General features: G+C 55.9%; 1 protein-coding gene across 1 annotated transcript; it reads right to left on the reverse strand.

Annotated features, from left to right (window-relative positions):
* Positions 1-574: 574 nt before the first annotated feature.
* On the reverse strand, positions 575-7,706 carry LHX1 (LIM homeobox 1). The gene is made up of 5 exons (XM_069481061.1): positions 6,837-7,706; positions 4,696-4,922; positions 4,323-4,600; positions 2,816-2,981; positions 575-2,447 (listed from the first exon to the last, which is right to left on the reverse strand). The coding sequence occupies exons 1-5, from the start codon at positions 7,004-7,006 to the stop codon at positions 2,068-2,070; spliced, it is 1,221 nt and encodes a 406-aa protein (XP_069337162.1). The 5' UTR covers positions 7,007-7,706; the 3' UTR covers positions 575-2,067.
* Between the last annotated feature and the right edge of the window lie 359 nt (positions 7,707-8,065).

An 8,065-nucleotide genomic window follows, 5' to 3' on the forward strand; every position in this document is an offset into this window, starting at 1 on the left:
TGTGACAAATACCATAAAACAACAATTTCATATCAGTTCTGTGAAAGGGATTAAAGTATTTCATTTCTAACTGTACTGTACATTCATTTTACGTTATCTTTCAGACCACGAAATTAGAAAGCAGGATTATCTACGGGAAATGAATTGAAACTGAAAAGGACCACCTCTAACTATATATTTACAAGTATCTGACATTCACAAGCCTGGTTTTGCATGTGCAGGGAGATGGGGAGAAAAAAACGCTTTGCATCTCATGTCTAATCACAGACTGGGACCACTTGTTTTTAGCCATGGATTTGATTTCTATTTCAGATTCTATATTAACTTATCAGCAAACATCTCTTCAACTGTATCAGTTAAATCCACAGAATGCAAATCTGTAGTTAATATCAGCAGGAAGCCATGGAGAGAAGCTTGGCTGGCATTAGCAAAAGGGTTCAGCCATAGCCAGGGCAAAAACCGATATATTACCCCAATCCTGCCTCTGCTTCTTCCTGGCTTCTGAGGGCCCATTCCGCTCCGCATCAGGGCTCCCCTCTAGTTGTTGAAAACATCAAATAACACACCAATTATCTAAACATCAGATTTTCTATTTTTATTAAAAACTCACAAATTTATTCAACATGTTTTCTTTCATACAGTGAATGGTCTAATATGCACTGGAGGTCACACAAGCTTAGGTTTATTAGAACAATAAAAGACATATGAGAAATTTAATATATAAAGAAAAAAGTAGCAGCTGTTGACTGCATATTTGACCATAAAATTTAAATATTTTGGACTTTTATTTTAAAGACACAAAAATAAAACCTGTGTGGGTCTATATAAGTCATATTAACAATTCCATGAATGTTCAACAGGACTAAAAATTAGCAAAGATGTTTTTTTTAAACCTTGTAACACTTTTTTTTTTTTTAACACTTTCTCAGGTTGCTGGTGCCAGGCACCTTTACAGTATTTGTGCTATAATTATTCTATTTGGCAACTGTCTGAATCTCATGTTTTCTCTTTGCCTCGTGTAAACAACATCTTTTTACATACTAGCACAGTGAGCCGAAAGCCCTGCAAATCTGTCAGAACATCTATAGGAAAAGAAAAGGAACAATTTTGGTTGATTGCTCAAAACATTTTGTTTTTGAACAAGAGGTTTTCAAAACAGGATATATTAGTAAAACACTGAACTCCTGAATTTAACATTATACGTAAACAGTTGACTGTTTTTAGTTCAATAGTCTTTTTTTTTTAAAACTTTCTGTGTGTGAAGGTAGAATACTTTTCTTTGTACAGCTGATGTTTCAAGTCATTTTACTGAGGTCTGGCTGGAGACCGTCCTATCCAGAGTGTCCGTGTGTGTGTGTGTGTGTGTGTGTGTGTGTGTGTGTAGTTTTGTAAAGGTAGAAGAGTTGATACTGAGGGCTTTACATTTAGAATGTTGCAATTTTGGCAAAAACAAAAACCAAAAACCCAGATAGACAAAAAATATATATATAGTCCCACCTGATGCACAGCAGGTCGGCGTTTCTGAAGCTATAAGAGTTTGTTGTCACTGTTGCTGAACTCTGAGACAACACTAATAAGGGGTATCCCAGAGCTAGAAACCTCTTGGCTGGCCCGGGAGTGCCCCCGGCCGCTTCACCTCCCCTCCCCCGACTGCGCCTCACCGCCTCCCTCCCCAGGGCTCCGGGCAGCACGCAGAGCTGCCTGCCGCCTGCGGCTGCCAGAGACGTCTTCTCGCCGCCCCGCCTGCCAGGCACACGCTCCCGAGGGGTCTGTCCGCGGATCCCGGTCCAAGTGCGAGGTGGGGAGAGGTCTGCATTTCCCTTGGGGAGCCCAGTTCTGCACCTTGCCAGCCAGTGCACGGATCCCAGTCCCACCTCGAGGCGATGTGGATCCCCTTTCTTGTCCCCCTTTCCCATCCAGTCTCCCCAGACGGGGAGTGGTTGTCAAGGCTGGAGTAAGGAGGGGGTGGGGCTTGCTTTTTATGTTTTTTTTTTCTTTTTTGTATTTTTCTTAAATAAAGGTTCATTTCTGTACAACCACGAACTCCGCGGACCCAGGGAGACCCCGCTACCACACGGCCGCTTCGTTCATTTCGGGGGGATGGGACAGGTGATTCCCGTAGCTCGTCCCGCCATTGACTGACAGCGACGAGAAGGGCGGGCTGGGCCCGAAGACCTCAGCCGACATGGAGTGCAGAGGCCCGGGCAGGCTGGGCTCGGGACTGGGAGAGTCCCCGGGGGGATGCGCCAGGATGTCTGTGAACCGCTGCGCCTCGCTCGACGGGTGGTGGCCCGGCAGCGGGTGCTCCAGGCCACCCAGGGGCGTCCCGGACGGCCCAGACGACGGCACAAAGGGTAGGTCCACTGGCGTCTGGGCCTGGGAGGACGGGGGTCCTTGCGGGAAGAAGTCGTAGTTGCCCCCGGGACCGTAGTACTCGCTCTGGTAATCTGCGGAGCGGCGGGGAGGAGGATGTCAGGCGGGACAGAAAGGGCGGCAAGGCGCGCCCGGAGCGGGCTGGGGAGGGCGACTCCGGGAAGCAGGCGTTTGTGGCGCGCCCCTGAGGGCCTGGGAGCGGGGAGGAGGCTTGGCGCAGACCCAGGAGCTGCTCCTTACCTGCCCATCCTCCTCATTCAGGGTCGGGGGTTCTGCCCTCCGTCTCACCCCTCCCCTTGCTTTCCTCCCCAGCCTCGGCCCTTTTCTCTCCCAGACTCTCCATTTCTTTACAGAAAGCGAGGAGTGCCTCCCGCGCGGCCACCCGCTTCCAGCGAAGCCACTCCCGACCTGACCGCGCCCCGCCACTCAGCCGCGCACCCACCTCCGTAGAAAGAGAAGGGGCCGTTGGGGATGAGCTCGCCCGGCTCCAGGCGGTCCACGAGCGGCCGCATCCGGCGCGGACTGCGGAAGAAGGCGTGGCGCCGGGCGCCCAGCGCGCTCAGCTGCTTCATCCTCCGCTCCTTGGAGCGCCGGTTCTGGAACCAGACCTGAAGCACACACGCCGCCAGGTGAGGCGACGGAGACCCACCCCAGACCCCGGGTGCCCAGCCGGGCCTAGCCCTTCACCCCTCCACTGCCCAGGTGCCGATTCCCGGCTCTGTATGTCTGGATGTGTATGGTAGTGGTGGTCGTGGGGTCTCTGAGTAGGACCACGCAGGGCGGACCCTGAGCCAATCGTGAGCGGGATTCCTAAAGAGACCCGGACAGGCCGCCGTGTCCGACGTGAGGCAGTCGGGGTGCAGCCGCATTTTTTCTAACAGACACTAACCCAGTCACAGGTTCTGGGGAGGGGGGCTGTACACTCGTAGACACTAAACCTCTCCAAAATAGTGTCAGACACACACCGAGCTTCCATTTCATGGACTCTTGTAATGAAGGGACCACCCCCACCCACGACAGTGGCAGAGACACATAAACAGCCTACTGTTGATAGTCTCCCAACGACAGAGACACTAAAACCCACAATTTCCTTTTCACACCCACACACAATCTCACAATGCCAAACATACTTATCCACAGCATCTCACAGATAATGACACAGACACAACCTCCCATGCATGCACACAGATTCGCACAGCCTCCTGTAGGCCTCAGGGCTTCCCCCAGAGGGCTGCCTGCACACATGTGCACTTACACACTAAGGCTCCCAGCCTCATCCACCACAGCCTCAAACAGCCTCCAGGCACTGTGAACCGGACACCCAGCATTGAGCCAGAGACTCCGGCTGGGCTGGCGGAAACACAAGTGATCTCGCCTCCTCCCAAAGCACAGGCCCAGCTGCCCTCCCCCCATCCCATTCCCACAGTTTGAGGCACAGCTGACTCTTGGTCAACCACCTCCCTTTCAATCCAGGACCACCCCTCTCTTTGGAGGGGAAGTCCCTTGATCTGGGACTAACTGGGGCAAGATACCCACAAAGTTGGGGTTGTGCAGAAGCCAGAGGAACTGACTGATTCAGGTGGACACTGAGACCTCTTCCATCCTGCCTAACCTGAACTGTGTGTGCAGAAAAAGGGGTCCCAACTCTGGCCATAGTGCTCAACGGTGCCTCTACCCCAGCATCATGCTGAGCACCCTGCCCCTCCCCCTCTGTTGCCACTATCATGTCTGTTGGACTGGAAAGGAGAGGGATTTCCAGATGCTCCACACATCACAAGAGGTTTCAAAGATCCAGCAGGGTCTGTATGTGTCTGAGCCCCTTTCTGTCCACCCCCAGTCTCCACGGACTCACTCCCCTCCTCGACTCTGGGCTTTCCCGGGCTCAGCCTGGGTGCCTAGAGTGGCCGTGTGGGCCTCTGGGGGACGGGGTGGTTTACCAGGGGCCTGACCTGAATGACTCGCATGTTGAGGCCGGTCTCCTGCGCCAGCTGCTCACGGATATGGCGCGTGGGCTTGGGCGTAGCGGCGAAGGCGGCCTTCAGCGTCTCCAGCTGCTTGGCTTTGATGGTGGTGCGCGGACCTCGCCGCTTGGCACCCAGGTTCTGGTCGTCATTCTCATTACTGCCCCCTTCCTTGTCCGACACGTTGGCGCTCTCCGAGTCCTTGGCGTCGTCCTGTGACGGGTCTTGGGAATCCGGAGACAAACTGGGGTCACTGCCCGTGGTGGCTGAGAAGAGGGAAGGGAGAGGTCAGCAGGGACCTTGGCGAGCCTTCCTCCCCCAGCCCCGCCTGCCCCTAGCGAGCCGAGAATTGGGGCCTCACCCGAGTGGAGGCTGTTCTCTTTGGCGACACTGCTGTTACTTAGGTAATCCTCTTTGCAGACGAACTTGTTCTCGTCGATAATGTAGAGCTCCTCGCCGGTGGAGAGCTGCTTGTTACACATCATGCAGGTGAAACAGTTCAGGTGAAATACTTTGCTTCGCGCTCTCCTCACCAGGTCGCTAGGGGAGATGCCCTGCGCGCAGCCCGCGCATTTGGTACCGAAACACCTGCGGGGGTTGGGGGCACGGGTTGGCCAGGGACAGGGGGAGAGAGAGACCGGGGGAAAGATGGTAGTGGGAGAGAGATAAGTAGAAAGAGGAAGAAAGAGAGGAAGAAGGGAGGAGGGAAAGAAAAGGAGAGAGAGCGAGTGCACGCCAAAAAGAAAAAGAGGCAGAATAAAGATTAAACGGGCGAGAGGGCAGGAGAGAGCGCGGGGCAGCAGGGAAAAGTTAGGGAGAAGATACACACGGTTAGAACGAGGGGCCCAAGCTGCCCCCTAACCCCAGCCTCAAACCCCAGCGTTATCGCAGGGGAAAAGAAGCATCGCCAAAGAAGGCGACGCGACAAGACGGCGATCCGGAAAGGGGGACGGGGACACTTATTTTCTGATTAGATTCAGAAGTCAGATTCGAATTAGAGCTCCGTATAAACACGTCTGGAGCGCCGCTTTTCTCTCCTAGCGTCGCCTCTTAACCCAAAAGGACCCTCGCACCGGCGGGGGTTTGGCGAGGTTATCCGCGGCTTGTAAACAAACAGCGCGGAGAGCCCCGGTAGCGGTAGCTGGACCGCCGCCACGTTCATGCCCAAAGCCTGGAAGGTTGGTGCAAACTGGAGCCCCGGCGGGGTTGAATCCACTTTAGGCACCCTGCCGCGCTTTTCTGAAGCCAGGCCTCAGGGACCCACTGGCAGCGGGTATGGTTCGCTGCCTTCCAGCTATGATCCAGTCATTGCCGAGGAAACTCCGCGCAGCCGGCTGAGGCTCAGAGGCTCAGCCCGGGCTTCCTCCGGACACTACAAGGGTGCACAGAGCTTTGCTCCATGGTTTCCCAAAACCCGAGCCACAAATCCTGGAGCGGCATTGGAGACAGCGTATCCTGTCCCTCTGGGCAAAGCGGCCTGGGTGGCTTCAATCCCTCCTCCTTCCTATTCCCGTTTGATCACCACAAACTCTGAGAAAAGCAGAGACCAAGTCATCCGAGTAAACTGGGCGATTTCAAACCCGCACAGTGAAATTACAATTTGCTTTTGCGCCTGTTCTTTTCCATTGCCTTGTGTGTTTGTGTGGATGAGGTGGCAAAATAGTGAGTCTAAGAGAATATAATTAAAATGCTTAAACAGAGAAGGGGAGTAGGGAGAAGTCCTCGGCTCCAACAAGCGGAGTCTGGGCTTTTCCCTGGATTCCAGCAAGGAGGTGGGGGTCCGTGGCTGGCAGTGCTTAGGAGCGCAGCCCGCCTCTCAGAGTCAGAAGCAGCTCTGGGCCCAGGCCGAACCACCCGCCAACCCCCGCAGCCAGGGAAGCAGGAAAAAACTCGCGGGCTGTGCAGCAGTTTGCCCAGGCCTATGCTTACAGGCCGGTCCGGGTTTCGTGTAGACCCCTGGGCGTGCAGGCTCTGCCTTCAGGCCGAGCTCTTTCCTGCCGCTGCCACGACAGATGGCCTGGACACTCCGCGGAAAAGGCTCCGCGGTTCCCGCCAAGACCTCTCAGAGTCAAAAAAGGCAGTGGCAGGGAGCAAAGCCGGGCATCTAAGCTCAGCCTGGAGGGCGAGCTACCCGGGAGGCCGGGAGAATACAGTTGCTGCAGAGCTTGGTTCCGGTAAAGACCGGAGTGCGAGTTACAGTGCCCGAAGCTGCCCTGTCTCTTCTCTGCTTGAAGGGGCTTCTGGGCCGAGGCGGGCTCAGACCCTTTCTTCCCAGGCACGTGCAGCCAAGACCAGATCCATAGTTTCCAGGACGCAAGCAGGGCAGCGTAGCGAGCGCCCAGCGCGCCAGCTGGCGAAGAGGCGGGCGCTTGCAGGACTTGGTTGCCCTTTCCAGAGGCAGCTCCTAACTGGGCTGCCGGGCCACGCTGACCTCTGATCCAAAGCTGGCCGGGAAGGGCCCGCGGGGAGGGAGCAACAGAGGCGTGGGAGGGAAGTACTCACCGGAAGAAGTCGTTCTTGCAGTAGAGCTTGCCTTCCCGGGAGAAGCACTTCTCCGTCAGGTTGCATTTACATTCACAGCACTGGACGCACTTGACGTGCCAGGCCCTGTCCAGCACGTTCAAGAGAAAGCGGTCCAGGATGGGCCTTTTGCAGCCGGCACAGTGCACCATGGTCTTTGGTTTGGTCTGGTCTGGTGAGGCCCGGAGAGAGAGGGGCAAAGTAGAGCCGAGGGGATAACTCCCGAAGATGACCGGCACGAGCTCCCCAGCCCCTCCAAAAAGAGGAGACACACTCAGCCCCGTAAGCCAAAACCCGCACCAGGAAATCAAAAGGGGGAAACGAGGCTGATGGGGGACGGCGGGAGCCTCTGTGAAGTGTGCAGCCGGGGAGTCCCAGGGCTCCCGCACGGAGCAGCACCACCTCAGCTCCCCCGGCAAGGAAAAGGAGTCTCAGGAGGGCGAGAATGCGACCCTTCTGCCCAGAGCCCGCGTAGGAGTGAAGGTCACCGAGAACGGCGGCGGGAATGGAAATAAATAAATAAAACGGAGACGGAGAGGACGACGACGACTCGGCGAGCTGCGGTTGCGGGAAAAGCGCTGCTGAGTTCTCTCGGGCTTGAGGTAGAGCTGTCAGAAGTCAAAGTGCATCTGCTTTTGTCGGGGTATGAGGGCGAGTGTGTGCGTGCCAGGCTGCCCACCACTGGGATTTCCCCCCTCTTTTTTAAAAAAGGAAAGAACAAAACGGGTAGAGAAGCTTTGGATCCTAAACTGCCGGCATCGCGCAGCGGGTCTGGACGCGCTGGGCCTGGGGGAGGGGGCGGGGACAGGCCGAGGAGGGAGGGAGGAAGGGGAGGGTAGGAGGAAGAGCTTGTTGTTGACTGCTGTTGTTGCTTAGGTTTCTCCCCTTTTGGAGAAGTGTTTGTGTCAATCGAAAACAGAGAGGGACAACTCTGGGCGGACGCAGCCAGGCGCACTCGCTCGCTCCCCACCGCCCCAGCCCAGTCACCTCGGCCGGTGGCCTGCCCGGCGGCCTCCGTGTCCTCGGGGCGGCCCTCCCTGCGCCTGGGCTCCTTCGGGGAGGCAATACAGGCTGGCTCCTCACCGCGCCTGGCCGTGCATCGTGGCTCCAGTCACAACTCGCGGCCGCCTGGGCGCGCAGCCCCGCATCGCTCGGCCCACGCTCCGCTGCCTCGGTCTAACCCCACAGTCGCTCCACTTTCTTTCCTTTTC

This window comes from Eulemur rufifrons, chromosome 9 (assembly GCF_041146395.1).
Source record: "Eulemur rufifrons isolate Redbay chromosome 9, OSU_ERuf_1, whole genome shotgun sequence".
Taxonomy (NCBI): Eukaryota; Metazoa; Chordata; class Mammalia; order Primates; family Lemuridae; genus Eulemur; species Eulemur rufifrons.

Excerpts from the sequence above, each read along its gene's own strand:
- LHX1 (XM_069481061.1), bottom strand. The coding sequence starts at position 7,006 with ATGGTGCACTGTGCCGGCTGCAAAAGGCCCATCCTGGACCGCTTTCTC. Across the intron at positions 4,601-4,695 it reads AGAGAACAGCCTCCACTCGG|CCACCACGGGCAGTGACCCC; the intron begins GTGAGGCCCCAA and ends CCCTCTTCTCAG. Across the intron at positions 2,448-2,815 it reads CCCCTTCTCTTTCTACGGAG|ATTACCAGAGCGAGTACTAC; the intron begins GTGGGTGCGCGG and ends GCCGCTCCGCAG.